This window comes from Crinia signifera, chromosome 8, assembly GCF_055691185.1.
Source record: "Crinia signifera chromosome 8, ASM5569118v1, whole genome shotgun sequence".
NCBI lineage: Eukaryota > Metazoa > Chordata > Amphibia > Anura > Myobatrachidae > Crinia > Crinia signifera.
In genome coordinates, this window is record NC_139224.1 from 80,927,071 (window position 1) to 80,951,717 (window position 24,647).

The 24,647-nt window shown below is 44.3% G+C and overlaps 1 protein-coding gene across 4 annotated transcripts in view; it reads right to left on the reverse strand.

Moving 5' to 3' along the window:
• Window positions 1-1,844: 1,844 nt before the first annotated feature.
• Window positions 1,845-24,647, reverse strand: part of UCK2 (uridine-cytidine kinase 2) — a 54,150-nt gene continuing 31,347 nt past the window's right edge. For all 4 annotated transcript variants that reach the window (XM_083156730.1, XM_083156728.1, XM_083156731.1 and 1 more), the window contains exons 5-7: window positions 22,078-22,175; window positions 5,887-5,935; window positions 1,845-2,944 (exon numbers count right to left, since the gene is read on the reverse strand). In XM_083156730.1, coding sequence (XP_083012856.1) covers window positions 2,802-2,944; window positions 5,887-5,935; window positions 22,078-22,175 — 290 coding nt within the window. In that variant the 3' untranslated portion in view covers window positions 1,845-2,801. The remainder of the gene's footprint in view (window positions 2,945-5,886; window positions 5,936-22,077; window positions 22,176-24,647) is intronic.

Sequence of the window (24,647 nt, forward strand, 5' to 3'; positions counted from 1 at the left end):
AGCTTCCCACAGCCGTATCGCAGCGGCGCCAGTGTAAAAAAAAAAGATGGCCGCCGCGCGTGTCTCAGAGAGCGCTGGGGATAGCCGGGGCTGCTGGGAGTACCACGCGGTAGCTCCGCCCCCCGCCCAGCAGCTCTCGCTTCTCCAGCGCCAGGCTTGAAAACCCTCTGCTGCCGCCATTTTCCTAATACACCCTGAATACTTACAACTCGCCTGCCGTCGGCGGTAAGGCTGGGGGAGGACCGCGGCGTGCTTTGGTGGGCAGCGCCCGTTGCCTCCCGAGACGGTGGTCTCTGCAGCCAGGGATCTGGGCGCGTCCACCATGGAGGCGGCCGGCTCCCACTTAGTGATACACTATCTGCCTGTCCTCTGCGCAGTGTAAAAACCATGCTGATTAAAAAATCTCTTATGTGCTCTGAGAGCACACTAGTGTGTGTCCGCTCCCTTTCGGGCACAAACTAAGACTGACCTGGAGGGGAAGTAGAAGGGGAGGAGTTAGCCACTCTAATCTTTTTATTAAAAGTGCCCATGCTCCCTGTGGTCACCTTCTATTCCCCAGTGTAACTCCAGTGACACCTAGTGGATGAAGGAGAAATAAAAAAATCGAAAGCAAAATGTAATTTTGTTTCAAAATGACTGGTATAAAGACACATGGACCTTCTGAGACAACACCAGTCCATGCACTAGAAAAAAACATTACCACTAGGTTAGGACATACTAAGCATCGCTTCAGTTATGGCGGTATGTCCCATCACATCTATACTTCCATCACATCTATACTTCCATCACATCTATACTTAATACAGGTTGAAAATCCTGTATCCGAATATCCAAACACCGTACTTTGTCCACCAGGACAAGCACACAGGGGCTTATTCTAGTTCACTGACAAAATCCTTCTTAGATGGACAAAACCATGTGCACTCCAGGGGGGCAGATGTAAAATGTGCAGAGAGAATTATATTTGGTGAGTTATTTTGTTTCTGTGCAGGGTAAATACTGGCTGCTTTATTTTTACACTGCAATATAGATCTCACTTTGAAGTAAAATCACACCCAAATCTAAATCTCTCTGCACAATTTACATCTGCCCCACCTGCAGTGCACATGGTTTTGTCCATCTAAGAAGGATTTTGTCAGAAAGCTTGAACACAGCCCTCTGAGAAACAGGTTTTTGGCTACGCAACGGACTGCAGTGCTACAAAACCCTGCATACTCACCAACCCTAGTATCTTATTTTCCTGAAAGTCAGCTATTTACTCAAGGAAACCAGTTTTGCATCAGTTATGAATAGTAGTAGTAAAAATGTAAAAAAAATTGGAGCCGAAAGATAATGGGCTACAGCAGGGCTTTGACCAATGGAAAATAAGAATGCACTGTGGAGAGTACATAGTCTATTTAAGTACATTATAACGCTATTACTTTTCTAACATAATTGGCATTATATTAATATCCACATCACTTACTACACTAGTCTTTTGCAGCCTTTTGGCATTATAGCTGCTGTGGAACTCCAAGGGGTAGAATTACCACATGGTATGGGTGGAGAGGTTTTTCGTAACAACCAAAATCAGAATCTATATATCTAGCACCGTCTATAAGACAATACCTCAAATCTGATTAGATGCTGTAAGCAGCATCTGCACAAACCCATCTTAGTAAACTTACCCCCAAGTTTTTGCATGCCTCTCCACAATTTGAACTTAACTGTGGAAAGGTATGCTGGGATATGTAGTGACATAATGGCTGAAGCGCCTACTCCCGTATTGCACGATTACCATTTTCCCCAGAATATGAAAAGTACCACATGCCTCTACCCATTCTTCAGTCAGTAATGCAACCACATTCTGAAAGTATTGTTTTATTATTTTTTAGGATTTTACTTTTTTTTTCCTTATATAATGTGGCAGCCATTTATAACAATATTTTGACCCACACAAAAGGAGCACGAGATCAAGAAGAAAAAAAAAAAAAAAAGGAAAAGAAATAATTTCATGGAGAGAAAGCAAATAAAATATTTACCGACTTCAAAACAATGCAGATCTGAAATCCCAGGATTTACAGATTAAATTCCCTGACCATGCATTTGGCACATGAGAAGGTTAAACCGTTAGGTCTGCGGTTTTGGCGAAGCCCCTATGATGTCACCATCCCAATTTAATAAATCACCTTCTTGTTATAAAACACTAGAAATTGCAACCAAATGTCCTAACCAAGAGAAAAAAAAAAATTATAATAATATGGTGTCCTTCCTGGTTACATGTTCTAGGTTACTTTAGAGACAAATCCCATGTACAGACGTAAAGACTTAGAATGCCAAAGCTTTTCAAATACTTTTGTGGCAAACAATTGTACAGAATTTCACATTTAGACAAAAATACATAATAATGGATAGAATACCAGCGTGTTGTATGAATTCCATTCTTGCAGTAGTCTCTGAACATTCAAGTATTGATGGCCATTAGCTCCCTCTCCTTTTTTCCATTTCAATATAGAGGGGGTGGGGAAGTGGAAGGGGGTGTAAAAAAAAAAAAAAAAAAAAAAAAACACAACCCGCAAGCATTGGTGTATGAAGCTACTGGTTTTCATCTCCCTCGCAGACAGCAGTAAATTCCAGCAGGTTTTGTTCTGGGTGTAGTAGTCAAGTAACACTTTTCTTGCAGAGCTCTTGGCAGCATTGAAATATGCTGTAAGAAATATTCCTCCTTCAGAGAAAACTCCCATCTCTGGTTTTCCATTGCAAGGCAGCATGGAACATGTATTGGTGGAAAGTATATACAGATTCCATGATCACAGGGCACTTTAGTGAGGTCGGCTACTGCTAGACTCTGAAGGGTGCCTACTCCGGTGGTTACTGTAACCGTTCGTATAGCTATTGCTCTGCCGCTTTGATAAACCTCCATTTAAAATATCCTGTATGTGCTGAACAATTAAGTTGATGGCAACTGTGGAGAACAACAACAAGTGCATGTTAATGAAACCAGTGAGTTTGTACAGCAATGTTCTTTCATCATGTAGTAGAACTAACTAAACAAGAAAAAATAATAATTTAGTTCTAGAATGGATTTGCCAAATGAGAACCAATAAATCAGTTCCATGGGGCCAGATGCACAAAACTTCAAAGTGATAAAAATAGAGAGTGATAGAGAGCACCAGGCCCGCTGCGTGGTGAGTGCAGTGAGCCCGCAAGGGGGGGGGGGGGGCGCGATCCATGTCCCTCCCTTGTAGAGATTTTGACCACCAATCCCGTAAGAATAGTAATTCTATTCTAACTTAGTGGAGTTATTCTTAAATCTTTAGGTTTGTACCCAGGTTATCTGCCAGTTGTAATAAAAGTTCTGGTAATATATATACGGAAGCAAATTAAAAATCAACCATTTCCACCCAAACACTAGAAAAAAACAAACAATGGTCAAACAAACTGGTTAATATAGATTAGTTAAATCAAATGGATTGAATAATGGGTTGTCAATTTTCCAGCACTTGGGAGCAAATAGTTGAACATTCATTCCCATACATTAAAAGATTTTGGTTCCCACAAGACAGAAATCTTTAGCTATGCATCCAGCTTTAGAGCCTACGATGTACAAACCAACTAAAGAAATCCAGGTTAAGCCACTATAAGCAGTGTACAGACAAGATCTATAGAACATGAAAAGAATAGAACAAAATTCTGACAATCATTTCTGGTCACAACCCTACAGTGGATGCACCTATGAAAGTTGCGTTGAATATAAAAAAAAAAAAAGTCACAGGTCATATTTGCATTTCCGCGCATTCCACCAAGCACGCTACTCCCACCCACCAGTCTATTAATATAGGGCCACTTAGAGGGTTACTGTATTCTGCTCTGTGAGGACTGCCAAGGTCAGATCCAACACACAAGGCACAACTATCTCTTTTCGAATCATCAAGAATTACAATCTAAAAGGGTTTATTGTGTTTTCACAGCCTACATCCCATGGGCTGTGAACAGATGCACAAAGAATGTACAATATCACGGATGCAAAAAATAAAAGCAAGCTATGAGAATGCACCAGACACTACCATGTTTCCATCATGAAGATGGGACTCCACATTTTTTTTTATTAATTTTTTTTAACATGAAAAGATCATTTCCTTTTTCCTTTTTTTTTTTAATAAAATAAGTCCTCAGTGAATACTGCTACCCCACTCTTCCCCCTCTGGGAACGGTTACTTCTCCAAATATAAAAGGATTGTGCAATATCTAAAGTAATCCAGATTCTGCACGAACAGGTTTTAAAGTATAGTGCTCCATGAAACTAATAATTTAGAAAGAAAAATGTTAAGAACAGGAATAGATTGACGCTGAAGGATTTGCTATTTGTGTAGCAATGAATACCAGTGCTTTCCTGGTGTATCCCAGTGACGATACCAGTCAAGAAGATGGAGGCCCTAAGTAACACCCCAAAATATATATATAGGTCTAGTATCAGTTTGTGTGTCTCCAAAACACTGCCATCTGCTGGCAGCAAATGAAACTACATCTCTGCCTCTGTGTTTGTGCATGTATGGGAGAGAAAATCACAAGGTAGCAGACTAGCTTTTGAAGCTTTTGCTTAGAGCGGGCTTACTAATGGTTTAATAATAATTTTCTAATTTAGCCATAAAGCATTGTAACTCTTACCTCAAAACATTGCAATTTGTTCCAATTCATTATTTTGATACTCTAGCTTTTGCCGGAATGTTTTCACTGTATTTTCTTAGATTTAAAATGGACATTGTTATTTTAAATGTAGATTAATTAAAAATGTATTGTTATGACTTGCCATTTGAATAGCAAAGGGCCATTAAGGGTTAAGCAGCAACAAGTAGCCGTAGTATGCTATAGAATCTTATGCAGGACACAGCCTTATGATGTGAATAACTGTTCCTTTTACCAGAGATTTTAAAGCTGCCAATTTATGAAAGAGCGGATCTCAGGCATTCCAAAGGAATTTATATATATATAAAAAAAAAACTATTCTATGCGGGTGCGCGCACTGCATTGTGATCATGCCCATGCACTGTAAGTCTTTAAAGGATTGGTCTTTCTGATCGGTCCAAAACAGGCAAAAGAGTTTACAATTTAACTTTTTTACAATGTGTGGGAGTCAACCAATGTTCGATTCTCATTCTCCCATACATTACCAGATTAATGTTATTATCTGATAGACTGTACAGAAATCTGTGTGTACCCAGCTAAAAAGTCGGTTCTTATGTATTATCAGGGCGCCAAATTAGCATACGTTCGCTAGCATAGGGAAATTCGCATCACATGTCCCGTTTTAGTGCCGTGCGATGCGATTTTCCTATGTAATTTATTCACGGCTCTCTTGCCGCGGGCGGATTGCATCGCATGCAATGTCATTTACTTTACTGTACACTTCTATGAGATGCAATAAGATTTAGGCACCCCCCCACTATCCACACCACCCCAAAGCGTGGCGAGCTTGGCAAGGTAGCGGCAGAACGCGTCCACTCGACTTTCATAACCCCACTATCCACGTCGGCGTGGAGATTATTTTATATAGTGTGGCAAGCTGACGCGGATTACGTTACAAGTATTCCGCGTGCGCTCGCCATGCTTCGGGGGAGGGGGGGGGAGAGGAGGGAAGGGAGGAGGATGTGAGCCGCTCGCAGCAAGAGGGCAGTGAATAAATTACATCGCACGGCACTAAAAGACATGTGATGACATTTTCTTAAGCAGAATTGCCCATTAAGCAATTTGCTTAGTGGGCGCCCTGCTAATACACAACTACCAAAAAGTCATAGGTCTTTATATGATTTCATAAGCCTGCTGTAGCACATGAAGACCCTGTGGCGATCACTAGAATTGTATAGTAATACAATGACTCGCTCTGCTTATAACCTTTTCCATGCTTACCCAGGTTGTCAGCCCCCCGGGGAATGATCACATCAGCATATTTCTTGGTCTGCAATAAGATAATTAGAGAAACACAAACAGTATTGGTAAGCATCATAAAAATGGAAAATTAGTCATAAAAAGAATAAAGGACCGGATTATAATTAATTCGGTCACCGGGGACCGAGGTTTCCACCCTGTGTATGCGCATATGCAGGGCTTGTGTGTGTGTGTGTGTTTGCTGCTTTTCCCTGGTGTGCCCACCTGCCTCCCAGGGGTTGGCAGCTCATGTCACAGTAAGTCAGCCGCCTGCCCGGTTCAAGTCTAGGTCAGTGCAGGCAAGCTTAGATTTGCAAACAAGGTAAAAAATCATTCGATGGTTGGCGACCATCAAATGGATTTCAGCCCAATATAATACCCTGCGAATGGATGTATACACAAAACATCCATTCGCTGCTTAGCGAGTCAACCAGAATCACCCCCAAAATGTATTTAAATGAGAGCTGCTATAAAGAAGCTTGGGCTTCTTTGAGGACAGAGTTTGAGAACACTGCTGTAGAGTCCTGTCCTGAACAGAGTTCAGGTTTTCCAGGTCACCTGACAGGTGCACTCATAAATGTGTAGGTCAGCAATGAGTGCAACAGATGGAGCCAATTATTTCCCTTGATTCTGTGAGGCGACAAAACATGCACTGTTGGGTAACTTAAGGAATGAAGTTGAGAACCACTGCTATAAAGCACAGGTTCTCAAAGTTGGTCCTCAGGACCCCACGCACTGCATGTTTTGCAGGTCTCCTCACAGAATCAAGGGAAATAATTGGCTCCATCAGTTGAACTTGTAAAAATGTGCCAGTGAGTAATAAGTGCACCTGTGCATCTGCTGGATGACCTAGAAAACGTGAACTGTTGGGGGTACTTGAGGCCCAAGGTTGAGAATCACTGCTTTATGTATTGTTACTCATTTAACACTGCACTTTAAAGGTCTTCAGTTTCTGTTGACTTTTCTTTTTTGTCACAATGGGTAATATTGGTAATTAACAAAAGTAAAGCACATCACTAGCATAATGAAAAAGGTACAGGACTTCCATGCCATCTAATGGTCATTAGGTGCGGCTATAGAATAGTTACAGATGTCTTCTGCAGGGTAGGTTGCAAAATCCTTTGCATTAACCAAGCTATCAATATTAATTATCCCATACTTGCCACCTGACCCTCTCCAGGAGGGAGAAAATGCTCTGTTGCTGGACTTCCCTGGTAATGTATGATTGCCATCACCTGTGGTGAGCCAGGGAATTGATAAAGGTGTTTCACCACAGGTGATGGCAATCATACATTACCAGGGAAGTCCAGCAACAGAGCATTTTCTCCCTCATGGAGAAGGTCAGGTAGGCAAGTATGAATGTGCAGTCTATAAATGTTAATGGATAATGCAAAGTGGGACTTAACTGTTGCACAAAACCCTTCCACACTGTAAAAGCAAGTGGTGTGCAATTCATGAAGACATCTCCACAGAAATGAGGGATTGCTTAGGTATGGCTACTAAAATCAGAGTCGACATTACCCCCATAATATATCTTACAGAGTGCAACGTCTGCAATTAACGAACATGTGAGAAGCCATGGTTATCACAGGAGAAAAATGAATGTTAACTCAGCAAGGTACTGTATTATGCATACTAAAGCGGTGTACACATGCAGCAATATATTGGCCAGTATTCAATGCTTCAGAATCGCCATATTTTACAGTGAATCAGAAAATTCGCCTTTACCCCGGCGAATTGCCACTCATAAAAACCAATTCGCTCTATTCAAATGGAGACAATGCGCTGAAAATGAACAGCGAATATCTGTCGATTCATCACAATACGCCGGTGGTTTTCAATGGGGTTTTTAGTCAAATTCGCCAAGAGTGTATTCAATGCTCAAATGGGGAACCGCTTTCTCCAGCGATTTTCGCCATGTTTCACAGTTTTGCATTTGTCATCTTTTTTAGGTGAACTGCAATGTGATCTTTTAAAATAAAGGTTTTTTTTTTTAAGGGTGTCAAAAAAATCAGATTTATTTTTCTGTGAAGGGGCATGCTATTTTTATTGTAGCACATGAATATATAGTTATTATTAAATGGTACTTGTGGATTATCACGGCTCCCATCGCATGCCATCACATGCCATATATAGTGGCATGCGATTTTTGCCGTTATTTTTACAAAATCGCATGCGATCGCATCGCATGAGATTTGATCGCATGCGTTTTTTACCAGAAAAGCATCCAAATGCATTGAAATTAGTATCAAACATGTTCAATGGCCCCCAAATGTCATTTTTGAGGCTGTACCACCCCCACCATCAACGCGAACCCGAAGTGTGGCAAGCGGCGGCGGTACGCATCCTTCGACTTTTCATACCCCCACTATCCACGTCGGCGTGGAGTTGAGAATAGAAAGTGTGGCGAGCGCAGCGAGCCCCGCGGACACCTGTGACGCCCACGAGGGGACGCGTATACCTGTGAAGGTATCAGTGTCCGCTCGCCATGCTTCGGGCTCGGTGCGCTCGCCACACTTTCTATTCTCAACTCCACGCCGACGTGGATAGTGGGGGTATGAAAATGTCGTAGGATGCGTACCGCTGCGCTCGCCACGCTCCGGGATCGCGTTGACAGTGGGGGTGGTACAGCCTCAAAAATGACATTTGGGGGCCATTGAACAGGTTTGATACTAATTTCAATGCATTTGGATGCTTTTCTGTTAAAAAAAACGCATGCGATGCGATTTTTTCCGGTGCGATGGCCATCGTGGGAGCCGTGATACTCCACAAGTACCTTATTATTATTTTACACAATTCGCCAGCAGGGGGCCGCTCATTAATATTCATGTATTCAGTGCACACTGGTCCCGATCATTACATATGCAGGATCGGGACCAGTGAGTGCTGTGGCTACTATCCCAGTCCCCTGCCAGCCCTCCTTCACCCCCACAGTGTCCGGCACAGGCAGGGAGGCTTCCATATCCCTGCCTGCCACCGTCCCCCGGCTTCCATCTCCCTGCCTGCCACCGTCCCCCGGCTGACCAAACGGTCATTTAGATATTACCAGGCGAATGCACCAGCCCTCCGGAACCAGGCGATTGTGCAGCGAATCCAAAACAGGATTCACTGCACAGGACGAATTAGGGCATTGATTACCTGTCATTGCTCAGTGTCTCCTTTTCATCAACGACCAGAGATGGTCGCTGATGAACAGGAGACTCTGCCGGGGGAAGAGGCAGGGAAACAGCCGATCGCAGGAGCAAGCTCCTGCGACCATCAGGGGCTGCACACCGGAGCGCGCACCTGGCGATTTATCGCAGACAGCACAAACAAATCACTGGCAATATGGTCCCTCAGCGAACATATTGCCAGTGATATGTGCTGAAATCGCCCCTGTGTGTACACAGCTTTACCCGATCAGTGCCATGTACACATCATGCACAGATATGGGATAAGGTTTCCTGTGTGTGCATGGTCTCTACAGTCTGCTAAGCATCATTTTGACACCTTTATACAAACAGTTTTACCATTGAAAATTTTTCTTTTATAACTAGAGCACCATCTGTACAGTATTTAGGCGTTTACAGCAATGGTTATACATAATAGTTTGCAAATAGGTTTGGTTACATTTTTAGCATCAATAATTCCCTCTACTTTTCAATTAAGGGTCTATCACTAGGTGTGAGTTGACATTGCAAGAGCACAGAGAGTGAAACAAATCAAAGACTTGTGGATTTTTGTATTGTGTATAAGATACACTATATGATAAATGAACTGTGCTCCACCTGTCCATCAGTGCTTCAGATATACTGCCAACAGGAAAAGCAAATTATCTCACTATGAAGTTAAGCTGTCCATACATCTACAGATTTAGGGGGGTATTCAATGTCTGTCATGCTCCCGCAGCCATCTCCCGTCGGGGGAGATGGCTGTGGTGCCCTATTCAATGCGGTCTTCCCCGACAGCATTGAACAGGGGTTCTCGGCAGAATGAGCCTGACATCACAAGCTGTCCGGCTCGGTCTGCCGAGAAGTGCCGGAAATAGTCGAGATCCCGGCCGGAGCTCGAGTATTTCCGGCCTCAGCTCGCGGCCACGCCCCCTTCTCACCACTCGGGACATTGAATCCCGACTGCCAAGCTCCAGTCGAGCAAAGCGAGACTGGGACAGTGGCACGGCTGTCGAGCCGTGCCCCTGACATTGAATACCTGGCTGGTTGGAACCATAACCTGGTAATGGTTATTACCATTTGCTTTGAAATCCTGAAAACTGAACACACGGTCATTTAGATATTACCAGGTGTTTGTTCCAACCAGCCAGATCTGACAATCAATCTGTAGATGTATGGCCAATACCACACAATAATGCTTGGCTCAAGTGAAGACTCGATCAACAATTGGTACAATTTTGACACACACACACACACACACACACACAAACACACTGGTCGAGTGATAGAAATTATACATTGTACGGTGTAAGAGAACCGAGTCACAGCATAAATAAATGTAATAGAGAAAGTCACTGGGACTTTCTAATAAAAACGCAGCACTGTGGTCATTTCCTTGTACCCGAACATAACAAATATATACACATTAAGTCTGGATAAAAGAAGCTCTGACTAAAGATGTAGCCATGCTCATCCAAGCTGTTTTCCAGACATCCTGCATTCGCTGTTGGGCCATGAGAAATGTCCCGTGATGGTGCACAAGTCACACTATTGCAAAAGCATGTAATTGCACAGCTTCAAAGAAGGGTGCAATTGATCCACAAATGTATATTACAGTACTGCAGATAGATACTGTGTTATTTACTGTCTGCCTTTACTTCCACTTTTTAATTAATTATGCAGGTTATCGTCATTCAACCCTGGGACTCTGTGAGAAAAAGGTATGCCACTGTAAGGGTGGACTAAACTCGGCAAACATTTCCCCAGCAAGTCCCTCAGTTTAAAATTGCGTCTATATAGCAAAAATAAACAAAAAAAAGTGGTTGCAAGTGAGACTACTAGACTTACTGTTATATATGTTAAAGGATTCCCTCACAAAGATAATTATTTTGGAATATAATCTGGAGGGAAATTATAGTGTTTTTTTTTTTATCAGATTTCTTAGTTATTAACCCCTTCACGACATTTGACGTATATATACGTCATGGCCGGGAAGTACTTCCCGACACATGACGTATATATACGTCATAACTTCAAACTGTCACTGCGTCTAGAGACGCAGTGACAGAGGGACGATGTCTGCTGTCCCTGACAGCAGACATGTCCCTGCATGCCCAGGGGGGGCTGCGATGCCGCCCCCCCGTCGGCGATCGCTGTGATTGGCTGTTCAGTGTGAACAGCCATTCACAGCGTTTTCTGTGTCACCGGCGAATAACGTTCGCCGGTGACACGGGATCGGAGGTGATTGGTGCTGTAAAGTACAGCACCAATCACCGCGGGGTGTAAGGGTGACACTGGTGTCACCCCACCTCACCCCGCCCGCCCCCAAAGGCCGTGATTGGTCCGTCGGTCCGACGAACCAATCACAGCCATGGAGGGGGGTTTAAACTAACGGTGACTGCACTGCAGACGCCATTCCGGTCTGGAATAGCGTGCAGTGCGGTCACCGTGCCCAGCTGCCGCCATATACTGACCAGAACCTTGCTCAATACTTACCTGATCACTGCTTGGGATCTTGCTTCATCTTGTGACATCCTGTGCTGTGTTGTGCTGTGTTGTGCTGCTGCAGTGTAATAGAGTTATAGATAGAGAGATAGAGAGAGATAGAGAGAGAGAGATAGAGAGAGAGTGACAGATTGTGCTATATATTTTTTATATAACTTACTGCTGCCCCCCCTTTTGTGCTGATCAGTATAAATTAACTGATCAGCAACTTTTTGGGGGCGCAGGGTTTTATTTTTATATAAATACCTGTCAGTGCTGCTGCTGCAGTGTCATAGAGTGATAGATAGTGAGAGATAGAGAGATAGAGAGAGATAGTGACAGAGAGTGATAGAGAGTGCTAAATTTTGTGTCTGCTGCCCCCGCCTTTTGTGCTGATCACTATATCTGAGGTGATCAGCAACTTTTTAGGGGTGCAGAGGTTTTTTTTTTTTATATATACCTGCCAGTTGCACTGTCAGTTGCACCAAAGGTTGTGCACCTGCTGCCCCTCACTGGTAATCAGTGTCGCATCACTGATCACCTTTTTTTTTTTTGTGTGTGCTGTGGGGTCTTTTTTTAATTTTTTTTTTTTACACACACTGTGATTTTGTGGGTGTCCTGTGGCCGCTGTGCGCTGATCAGTGACGTACATCACTGATCATCTTTTTCGGCACAGGGTTGATCTATTTTTTTTTTTTTTGATCAAATTCCTGTTGCCTTTGAGCGCTGTTCAGTGACGGACGTTACTGACCAACATCTGTGCTCAATTTTTGGCGCAGGACCTTTTTTTTTTTTTTTTTTTAACCCCTTCAATTTTTTTTTTTTGTATAAAGTATTTTTTTTTTCTGCACTACATACACACTACACACTACATACCCCCCGGCTTGAAATAAAGTTTGAACCCCCCCCTACACTATACACGTGTTGAAACATTTCACTACCAGTAACACAAAAATAAAAATGGCATCCCAAATGTCATCCCAGTCATCCAGAAGAATGTATTCAGTGGAGGAGGCATATGCCATGCTTGCCTCTGACTCTGACACAGCCAGTGAGGCAAGCGGGGAATTTGAAGGATTCGTCTTAAGCTCCTCTTCCTCCTCTGGTGATGAGGGACCCCCTCAAGACGCCCCCGTAGAGCAGCTGAGACCCCCCCCCCAATAATTGATCTCGTATGGACCCCACCACCAGACAATTTTGAGCCCCAGGTTCCTGAGTTTTTGGCCATGCCAGGAATCCAATTTGATTCCACAGGTCTCAGAGAAATTGACTTTTTCAAATTATTTTTCTCTGATGATTTTATAAATTTAATGGTGGACCAAACTAATTTATATGCCCAGCAGTTTATTGCTCAAAACCCCACGTCATCATTTGCTAGGTGGACCCCTGTAGATGCAGTAGAGATGATGACGTTTTGGGGTCTGGTGTTTCATATGGGCATAGTAAAAAAGCCACAAATTAGGCAATATTGGAGTACAGATGTTCTGTACAGCACCCCATTTTACCGTATGGCCATGACTCTGACTCGTTTTGAGGCAATCCATAAATTTATACATTACACCGATAATGCACAGTGCCCACCCAGAGATGATCCCACCTTTGACAGGCTATTCAAAGTCAGGCCGGTCATTGATCATTTCAGTGCCAAATTTGCAGAGCTATACATCCCTGATAAATGTATTAGTATCGACGAGTCCCTTATACATTTTAAAGGAAGGGTTAAATTCCGCCAGTACCTTCCCAATAAGAGGGCAAGGTATGGCATAAAAATGTATAAGCTGTGTGAAAGCACCACAGGGTACACCCACAAGTTTAGGGTATATGAAGGGAAGGATTCAAGAATTGAACCGCCAGAATGCCCCCCCTCCCTCGTAGGTGTTAGTGGAAAAATTGTCTGGGATTTAATGCACCCCTTCCTGGATAAGGGTTATCACCTCTATGTGGATAACTTTTACACCAGCATCCCCCTGTTTAAGGCCCTTGGTTCAAGAGGTACAGCAGCTTGCGGTACTGTGCGCAAGAACCAAAGAGGCCTCCCCAAAACGCACATTGCCCAAGTACTAAGAAGGGGTGAAAGCAGGGGAATATGCACCGAAAATATGTTGTTGGTCAAATATAAGGACAAGAGGGATGTCCTTATACTGACAACAATTCATGGAGACAGTACCACCTCCATCCCTGTACGAGGTACCAGTACCCACACCTCAAAACCAAATTGTATCCTAGATTACAATAAGTACATGGGCGGAGTGGATCTTTCAGATCAGGTACTGAAGTCGTACAGTGCCCTGCGGAAAACAAATATCTGGTACAAGAAGCTGGCCGTGTATATCATCCAGATGGCACTGTATAACGCTTACGTGCTATTCCGTTCTACCGGCCAGAGGGGGACATTTATGCACTTTCAAGAGGAAGTCATAAAAGGGCCTAATATTTGGGAACCAGCAGGCAGAGGGCCCCAGTACTTCTAGTACTGGCCCCCGTATTGTACCAGGGCAGCATTTTCCCAACGAAATCCCCTCCACTGCAAGAAAGGGCAGGACACAAAAAAGGTGCAAAGTTTGCTATAAAAAGGGAATAAGAAAGGAAACTATTTTCCACTGTGAAACTTGCCCCGACAAACCCGGCCTATGTATAAAGGAGTGTTTCAAAATATACCACACATCTATGGATTATTAGGTTCATCATTTCACCGTGCATCGGGGGTCTTGCTAATGCCACATAGCACCCACCATTCATTCCACCAGAATCTGAGCTGCAAAATCCAAAAATCACTCCTTCCCTTCTGAGTCCTGCCATGCACCCAACTGGTATTTTTTGGTCACATGTGAGGCATTGCCGTACTCGGGAGAAATTGGGGCACAGATTTTGGGGTGCTTTGTCTCCTTCATTCCTTGTGAAAATGAAAAATTTTGAGCCAGAAGTACATTTTTGTGTAAAAAAATGTAATTTTTCATTTTCACAGCCCAGTTGTACCAAAATTGGTGAAACCCCTGGGGGTTTGAAATGTACACTATACCCCTAGATGAATTCCCTGAGGGGTGTAGTTTGCAAAATGGGGTCACTTGTGGGGGGGTTCCACTGTATTGGTGCTTTGGGAGTCTTGCTAATGCAACATGGCACCCACCATTCATTCCACCAAAATCTGTGCTGCCAAATCCAAAAATCACTCCTTCCCTTCTGAGTCCTGCCATGCGCCCAACTGGTATTTTTTGGTCACATGTGAGGCATTGCCGTACTCGGGAGAAATTGGGGCACAGACTTTGGGGTGCTTGGTCTCCTTCATTCCTTGTGAAAATGAAAAATCTTGAGCCAGAAGTGCATGTTTGTGTAAAAAAAATGTAATTTTTCATTTTCACAGCCCAGTTGTACCAAAATTGGTGAAACCCCTGGGGGTTTGAAATGTACACTATACCCCTAGATGAATTCCCTGAGGGGTGTAGATTGCAAAATGGGGTGACTTGTGGGGAAGGTTCCTAACTTTTAGCACTTATGGTGCCTAGAAACCTACATGGTGCCTAAAAAAAAATCTCATAAAAAGGAGGCTCCAAAATCAAGTAGGTGCTCCTTCTATTATGAAGCCTGTGGTTTGGTCAACGTGCACACTAGGGCCACATATAGGATATTTTTGAAAACAAAAGAATTGGGGGAATCAATTTTTAGTCACATTTCTCTAGTAAAATCTACTGTATTCGTTAGAAAAATGTATTAAAATTGAAACTCTGCAAAAAAAAAGAAATTTTGAAATTTCACCTACACTTTGTTTTAATTCCTGTGAAACACCTAAAGGGTTAACAAACTTCCAAAATGCTGTTTTGAATACTGTGAGGGGTGCAGTTTTTGAAATGGCATCATTTATGGGGGTGTCTCACATACAAGTCCCTCAAAGTCACATCAGAACTGAACTGGTCCCTAAAAAAATCAGTGTTTGAAATTTTCTTGAAAATTTGAGAATTTGCTAGTCATATTTGAAGCCTCCTAGTGTCCAAAAAAATGAAAAGGGGGTTGAAATAATGATTGCAACATAAAGTAGACATATGGTCTTTGTTAGTTATTAACTATTTTGAGTGGTATGATTATTTGTCTCACAAGCAGAAAATGTGACATTTTGCATATTGCTAAATTTTCCATTTTTTCACGATATTTTGGTATTTTTCACAAAAAAACACAGACTGTATCGACCAAAATTTACCACTAACTTGAAGTACAATGTGTCACGAGAAAACAAAATCACTGGGATAAGTAAAAGCAAAAAAAAGTTATCCCCACTTAAGTGAGACATGTCAGATTTGAAAAAAAGGGCTCTGTCATGAAGGCACAAACTGGCTCTGTCATGAAGGGGTTAAGATTCATTGTGATTAGTATGGGTGCCATCCAATGGTTTTAGAGATAGTCAAATCCAAGAAAAAGAAAACCAATATTTGTAGATGCACTCGTCCCTCCACATAGTGTAGTTAAAAGATAATGCTTTATTAACCTAATTTATTTAAAATATCTCCTTGAGTTTCATTTGTCATACAGATGGATCCCTCCTCATTTAGGCTGTTAATTGGATTACTATGCTAATCCCCTACTGTATTGTTCTATGTATTGTATTGCTGCTGAGAATGGGATAGCAATGGTGCGCCACGACCTAAGGAACAAAGTTGACAGGGGCTCCAACTGTATAGGATTACTAAATAATAATAGGTGTTCAAACCCTATACTTCAATTTTATTTTGTAGAAAGTGCCCTTATAGTAGGGCTAATGAAGCGAAATAGAATGTAAAAACAATTATAGAATAGTCGGGAAAAAAAAATTGTAGAAATAATCAAGTTTAAAACCAATCCCTGTATGCGTGTTGTTGGCAGGTGTGGGTTTAGGCAAACCAAAGACAACTCTGACGAAACGTGTTAGGGCGTGGCCTGTGACACCCGCACTCCATTGACATCCCGGCGTCTCTCCTCGCTGTGTGCCTGCGGCTCCGGTGACTTTACCCTCTCCATTGTTGTAGAGATTGGGATATATTCAGCTGGACATTGTTTAGCGCGATTTAACACCTACCTGGGGGGGGGGAGAGAGAAGAGAGAGGAGAGGAGAGCGAGGAGAGAGAGGGAGAGAGAGAGACACACACACACACACTTTTTTTTCCTAATTATTAACACTATAGTATCTCACTGGAGTGCCGCACTGGGCTTCCTAGCTCATGATAGTTTTTGGGGTGCCACACCCTGCACCTAGATATAGCGCTAGGGACCCCCAATATACAGAGAAGCCTTGACGTGGCTTGGGGGCATAGCATACATTTGCTCAGGTATATGTAACCAATATCTCTGAATTCTATTATCATGTAGTGCTCAAGATTGGTTACTAATCAGTGAACTGGGGGAAAAAAGGTCTTGTTTTACCTTAGATTGTGGAACTCCTAGGGAGAGAAATTTGGGCTTTAGGATAGTGGGGCAATTGTGTTAAATGCAGAGCTGAAGTCAAAGAATAGGACCCTCGCGTAGGTGCCTGGATGATCCAGGTGTTCCAGGATATAATACAGCCCTAGGTTAACTGCATCCTCAACACTTCTGTTTGCTCGTTAGGCGAACTGCAGGGGGTCAAGATAGGTTCATGTCACCTCCCTCAGATGGTTCAATACCAGCCTTTCGAATGCCTTCATGACCACTGATGTTAGTGCGACTGGACTGTAGCCATTTAGATCCTTCACAGCCAACTTCTTGGGAACCGGAATAATTGAGCATTTGAAGCAGGCGGGGACCCTACTCGTTTCCAGTGAGGTGTTAAAGATGATAGTGAAGATGGGTGGAAGCTGCATTGCACAGGTCTTCAGGGTAGATGGCGACACTCCATCAGGACCCACAGCCTTCCTAAGTCTGACCCTTTTGAACAAAGCTTCTACCTGCCCCTGGTCCACCTGCAAGACCTCGGAGTGTCGGTCAGGGTGGTGTGGCGGTGGAGCCGCCTTACTATGGTCGAGAGGGGGGGGGGGGTGTGAGGCACTGGGCTCCTTTTTAGAATCTGCAGTAAAACTTGTTCAGCTCCTCAGCTAGTTCCTGGAGCATTGGAGTTGGGCTTGGGGCTTTCTTGTAGCGGGTAATAGCTTGCATACTTTTCCAGACTGCTGCAGCCTACAGGTGATTGGAGGTAGACCATACCTTCCAACACAGTATAACCGAACCAAGAACTAATTTTACAGCAGTACATCACACCCTAGTGCTACAACCTGTGAATAGGGGCACTAGACTAGCAACAACACGCATACAGGGATTGGTTTTAATCTTGATTATTTCTACACTTTTTTCCCCAACTATTCTATAATTGTTTTTACATTATATTTCGCTCCATTAGCCCTACTATAAGGGCACTTTCTACAAAATAACATTGAAGTATAGGGTTTGAACACCTATTACCTAGTAATCATATATGACAAATGAAACTCAAGGAGATATTTTAAATAAATGTTAATAAAGCATTATATTTTAACTATACTTTGTCTGTGGAGGGACGAGTGCATCTACAAAAATAGTTGTTTTTTTTCTTGATTTTACTAGACTTACTGTAACATAATTTACTGTATATTAGATTGTTTTTAATACAAATTAAGCATACTTTTACACAGCAGCTCATTTTCATCAGGTGTCGATGAGCTAAGTCCACAGCGTGCCAGGCGGCTGATTTTTTTTCCCCCTGTTATTCTACGGTCTTCTATTTGAACACCCTGCATTTACAGTAGGCTGTGCTTCCACCTAACCTGTGCACATATTTTGGTTTGTAAGTAAAACACCCAGTCAGTTTTTCCCATACACTAGCACTGCTCCTGCCTCAGACTTTAAACTGTATGTTCCTGCCACGCTCAGCAGCAGTCATCCAACGGTGGTCACGAAACCTAATTTCAGTAGAAGAGACGCTACTGTATAGCACAGCTGTTTGCAGTGAGCTTAGTCCAGCACATCATTGAACCTTCCCTCTCAGTGTTGCTAACTTCAATCCCCCACACCCTGCAAGCTCACCTCCCCTGTCTGTGTCAGCCTCCATCTCTTGCTGTCATTGCTGCTTCCATGGCCACAATGCGTACGATTTATATACAGTACAAAGCAGTACTTTAGTCAACACAGCAGCTCATTTGCATCAGGTGTCAATGAGATGACCGGCTTGCAATACAGAATCTCTAATGGCCTAGCAGTCAAGCTCACAGCACGTGCATGGGGGATACGATCATTAGTTCTACAACAACTAGGTCGACATGGGCCTAGGTCGACACAAGCATTAGGTCGACATGGGGCTTTTCACGGCTTTTTGAGCTAACATGGGGTATTTCATGCCCTACCATCCACTAGGGCGTGGTGGAAAAATAAAATAGTGTGCCCGAAGCATCGCGAGCGATGCGGTGCACTTCAAACTGTGTCCATGTCGACATTCGGGTAAAAAAAAAAAAAAAAGGCGAAAAACCCCATGTCGAACTTTTGACGATCAAACTAGCCCACGTCGACCTAATGTCATGTCGACCTTGACCCATATCAACCTAGTTGTTGTAGACCAAAAGATCCACACCCGTGCATGGGCAGCACCATGGGTTCGGTTACCAGTGAGGAACAGCTCATTTATTTATAATTCCACTGTTTTGTTCTTTTCTATTTGTACATTAAAAAGTGTATATATTGTATTTAGGCTTTGCTTCAACTTTAACTTGTGAACATAATTTGGGGAGCGAAAAAAAAAAAAAAGAGAAGAAACCGCCCGTTTAGTTCGCAGTGAGGCAGAGCCTGGTGAAGAGATAAGTAGAAGGTGATCACGCACCAGCCAATCAGCGCCAACTGTCATTTTTCAAACATCGCTGAATTGCTGATGCGTTCTCTTCTTCTACTTTCTATCCACTGTAGCTCTTCCTCAGGCTTTATACATCTGCGCCAGAGTGTGTTCTACTGTGTGCATGTGGACTCTGCTCCTCCGTTTAAATACTGTAACTGTTCTACTGCTCCCAAACTTTAAATTCATTTAAAGCAGGGATGGGGACATTTTCGCCCTACAGATCTTGAAATACACATCCCAGTATTCCCAGCTACAGCTCTGCCATCAGGCCTTGCTAAATCTGATGCAGGGCATGCATAATTCAACCATAGCTGAGAGGGCCAGAAGGTTCCCCATCCCTGATCTAAGGGATATCGTGACTTGCAGCCACTAGCATAGTAAAAAATAAACACAACACCTGCAGCTCCAGATATTACGGGCGAAATGTAATAGGGTGCGATTTTTAGACTAAAAAAAAATCGCACCAAATCGCACCTTTAAAAATCGCGTTTTTTGCCGCGAATTCGCATATGTAATGAGATGCGAATTAGCGGCAAAAAATGCGATTTGCCGCGATTTTTAGTCATGAAAATGTGCGCATTTTCAGTCATGAAAATGTGCGCATTTTCATAAATGCGATTTTGTTCCAAAAAAAAAAAAAGTAAAAAAAAAAACGGCGTGGGGTCCCCCCTCCTAAGCATAACCAGCCCCGGGCTCATTGAGCCGGACCTGGTTCCAAAAATACGGGGGGACAAAAAGCATAGGGGTCCCCCGTATTTCTGAAACCAGCCCCGGACTCTTGGACCGGTCCTGGTTCCAAAAATACGGGGGACAAAATCTGGGGGTCCCCCGTATTTTGAAACCAGCACCGGGCTCCAACAGCCCGCGGTGTCATGCCACAGCCGGGGGACACTTTTTATACAAGGTCCCCCGGCCAAAACATGAGCACCGTGGCTGGTCAGCCTTGGACGGGGTACCTGGAGGAGTGGGGACCCCCCCAATAAAGGGGTCCCCCCCCCCAGGCTTCACCCGTCCAGGGCTGAAGCCCGGGGCTGTCACCGGCGTCCGTGGCCAGTGGACGCCGGCCTGATAGGGTTAAATTCATCATACATATCATTACATTGCTTTTTACCGGCGAACTACAAGTGCCAGCAGACCTCCCCCGCATGCTGGGACTTGGAGAACCACAAGTCCCAGCATGCGGGGCATTAATGGGCCCGCTGGGACTTGTAGTCCACCTGTAAAAAGAATGTTTATAAAAAAACACACACACAGAGAAGTACAAGTTTATTACACACACACACCTCAATTTTACACCAGCGTTACTTACCATTCCTGGATCCAGCGCTGGTCTGGCTGCTTTACAGCCGGCTCCCCCCGAACTGACAGGCAGCGGGGAGAAGCGGCTGTCTCCGTCGCTTCTAACAGCCTCTGTAGCGCTGTCCGAGTGCTACAGAGGCTGAGAGCGTGATTGGCTGAGCTACAGTATGCGTCTCCATGGAGACGCATAGCTCAGCCAATCACGCTCTCAGCCTCTGTAGCACTCGGACAGCGCTACAGAGGCTGTTAGAAGCGACGGAGACAGCCGCTTCTCCCCGCTGCCTGTCAGTTCGGGGGGAGCCGGCTGTAAAGCAGCCAGACCAGCGCTGGATCCAGGAATGGTAAGTAACGCTGGTGTAAAATTGAGGTGTGTGTGTGTAATAAACTTGTACTTCTCTGTGTGTGTGTTTTTTTATAAACATTCTTTTTACAGGTGGACTACAAGTCCCAGCGGGCCCATTAATGCCCCGCATGCTGGGACTTGTGGTTCTCCAAGTCCCAGCATGCGGGGGAGGTCTGCTGGCACTTGTAGTTCGCCGGTAAAAAGCAATGTAATGATATGTATGATGAATTTAACCCTATCAGGCCGGCGTCCACTGGCCACGGACGCCGGTGACAGCCCCGGGCTTCAGCCCTGGACGGGTGAAGCCTGGGGGGGGGGGACCCCTTTATTGGGGGGGTCCCCACTCCTCCAGGTACCCCGTCCAAGGCTGACCAGCCACGGTGCTCATGTTTTGGCCGGGGGACCTTGTATAAAAAGTGTCCCCCGGCTGTGGCATGACACCGCGGGCTGTTGGAGCCCGGTGCTGGTTTCAAAATACGGGGGACCCCCAGATTTTTTGTCCCCCGTATTTTTGGAACCAGGACCGGTCCAAGAGTCCGGGGCTGGTTTCAGAAATACGGGGGACCCCTATGCTTTTTGTCCCCCCGTATTTTTGGAACCAGGTCCGGCTCAATGAGCCCGGGGCTGGTTATGCTTAGGAGGGGGGACCCCACGCCGTTTTTTTTTTATAAAAACACTTTTACACATTTTTATTAACAGAACCATGCACAGATCTCAATGATCTGTGCATGGTTCTGTCAAAATCGCCTGTCAGAACCTGGTCTATTTTTTTTGCGATTTTTGGTAACATTGACCAAAAATCGCACCCTATTACATTTGCGAGTTGTATACTTTATAATGGGAAAACATCTGGATGCGAATTGAAATGTGACTAAAAATCGCACTTCTAAAAGTGCGATTTCGCGGTAAAAAGTGCGATTTTTTACCGCGATTTTCAACCTATTAAATGTGCGATTTTCGGAAAATGTGCGATTTCGGCCGTTTTTGACCAAAAATCGCACATGTCTAAAAAATCACACCCTATTACATTTCGCCCAGTATCTCATACCCAGTAGCAAATTTAAAGTATACTGGACTAAATTGTATATAAAATTACTTACAGGAAGGCAAAATTCTTCAAAGGCTGGCTTCACAAAAGTGATGTACTGAGAAAGAACCTGCTCTAAATCACGACCTCGTTCGTTAATGTCTCTAAGCACTGAAAAGAGAAACAGGACACGCATGTAAAAGAAAATATATAATATAACCCCCCCCCCCAGAAAATGCCAGGGTATACCTGCACTTTTAGTTCTATAAATACCACATACCCAATGTTAGCATGCCAATGCTTTCTGGGACCTGTAGTGAACCTATTCAACAGTTTACACTGCACATCAACATGGATGTGCAGTGTAAAAAACTTACACCAGATCTAAAGCATGAGTAACAGATAAGCAGGTGCGTGTCCCTGCCATCTTCATCTGACCTTATTTGAATGAACATGCCCTTACACCACTTGGGGAGAGTTTGCACACTGTGGGCCAGAAGTATCAAGCTTAAAAAAAAAATAGGAATTTAATACCTACCGGTAATTCCTTTTCACGTAGTCCTTATGGGATACTGGGAATGGTCTTAAGACATTGGGGTATTAGAGGGTATCCGCAGGAGACAGGCACATCTATAACTTTGAAGCTGGGTGTACTGGCTCCTCCCCTCTGATTCCCCACCCAGGAACCAGTTAATGAAAAACTGTGCCCGAAGGAGAATGAACATATGTTTACATAGGTGACATATAGGTCATTCCTCTCATAAGTGTGAATTGTGTGGTGAGATTCATGCCAGCACACCCGCATTCAACAAAATAACAAACAACTATAATACCACTTACCAAGTGGATTTTCTTTGAACCAAGGTCACTGAACTAGACCTTACCACCAGAAGACAATAAGATGAACTTCTGAACTTAACAGCAGAATAAAACTGCAGCCAGACCCCGCACAGGGCGGGCGCCCAGTATCCCATAAGGACTACGTGAAAAGGAATTACCGGTAGGTATTAAATTCCTATTTTCACTAACGTCCTATGGGATACTGGGAATGGTCTTAAGACATTGGGGATGTCCCAAAGCTTCCAGAAAGGGAGGGTACGTGCGGAGACTGCTGCAGTACCGCCTGCCCAAACTGGGTATCCTCTTTGGCCACGGCATCAAATTTATAAAATTTTACAAAGGTGTGTTGCCCCGACCATGTAGCAGCTCTACAGAGTTGCAGAGCTGACACACCCCGAGCAGCCGCCCAGGATGCGCCCACCGACCTGGTGGAATGAGCCTTTAAAACAGAAGGTGTTGGCAGGCCTGCCGTCACATAGGCTTGTTGGATTGTAGTCCTAATCCATCTAGCAATAGATTGCTTAGATGCAGGGTGTCCCTTCTTTTGTGCGTCGTACAGGACGAATAGACAATCTATCTTCCTGATCCTTGAAGTCCTCTGGACATAAACACGCAAGACACGCACTACATCCAGGGACACCGGAATATCCGGTGAACCAGACACAGACGGGACTACAATGGGCTGGTTAAGGTGAAAGGAAGAAATCACCTTAGGGAGGAATCGCGGGTTTGTCCTCAACTCCGCTCTGTCTGAGTGAAAAATTAAATAGGGTCTCTTACAGGATAGGGCACCCAATTCAGACAGACACTCTCCTAGCCGAGGCTAAGGCTAAAAGAACCACCGCTTTCCAGGTAATGTACCGCAATTCTATCGACTCCAAAGGTTCAAACCAGGAGGATTGAAGGAAGTTTAGGACGACGTCCAAACTCCAAGGTGGTGTAGGTGGTACAAAGGGAGGCTGAATGTAAAGCACTCCCTGAAGAAAAGTTTGTACTTCCGGGATGACAGCCAATTTTCTTTGGAAGAATATGGACAAGGCCGAAATCTGGACCTTTAGGGAACCCAGACGGAGGCCCAAATCCAATCCCGCTTGCAGGAAGCACAACAACCTGTTCAGGTTAAATTTTGCTGGGGGGACCTTCTGCTCCTCACACCAACCCACGTATTTTCTCCAGATCTTGTGGTAGTGGATATTTGTTACCGGCTTTCTGGCCTGAATCATCGTGGTGATGACAGATGAATGCAGACCTTTCTGAGCTAAGATTTGCCGCTCAGCCTCCATGCCGACAAACGTAGCCGCCCTAAATCTTGGAAGAGGCAGGGGCCCTGTGTGAGTAGATCTCTCCTTTGAGGCAGGGGCCAAGGATCTTCGATCAGCAGGCTCTGCAGATCCGCGAACCAAGCCCTTCTTGGCCAGTCCGGAGCTACCAGAATGGCTTCTACTCCCTGACTTCGTACCCTTTTGAGTACCCTTGTCAGCAGAGGTATGGGTGGAAACAGGTACACCAAAGGAAACACGCACGGAATCGTAAGGGCGTCTACAGCCACTGCACATGGATCCCTGGTCCTTGTGCAATACCTGGGAACCTTGTGGTTTAACCGGGATGCCATCAGGTCTATCGATGGATGACCCCAACGGTCCACAATCGCTGTAAAAACCTGAGAATTCAGGCTCCATTCCCCGGGGTGGAGGGCGTGACGGCTTAGGAAATCCGCCTCCCAATTGTCCACACCCGGGATAAAGATGGCCGACAGCGCCACCACGTACATTTCCGCCCAAGCCAGGATCTTGGAAGCTTCTT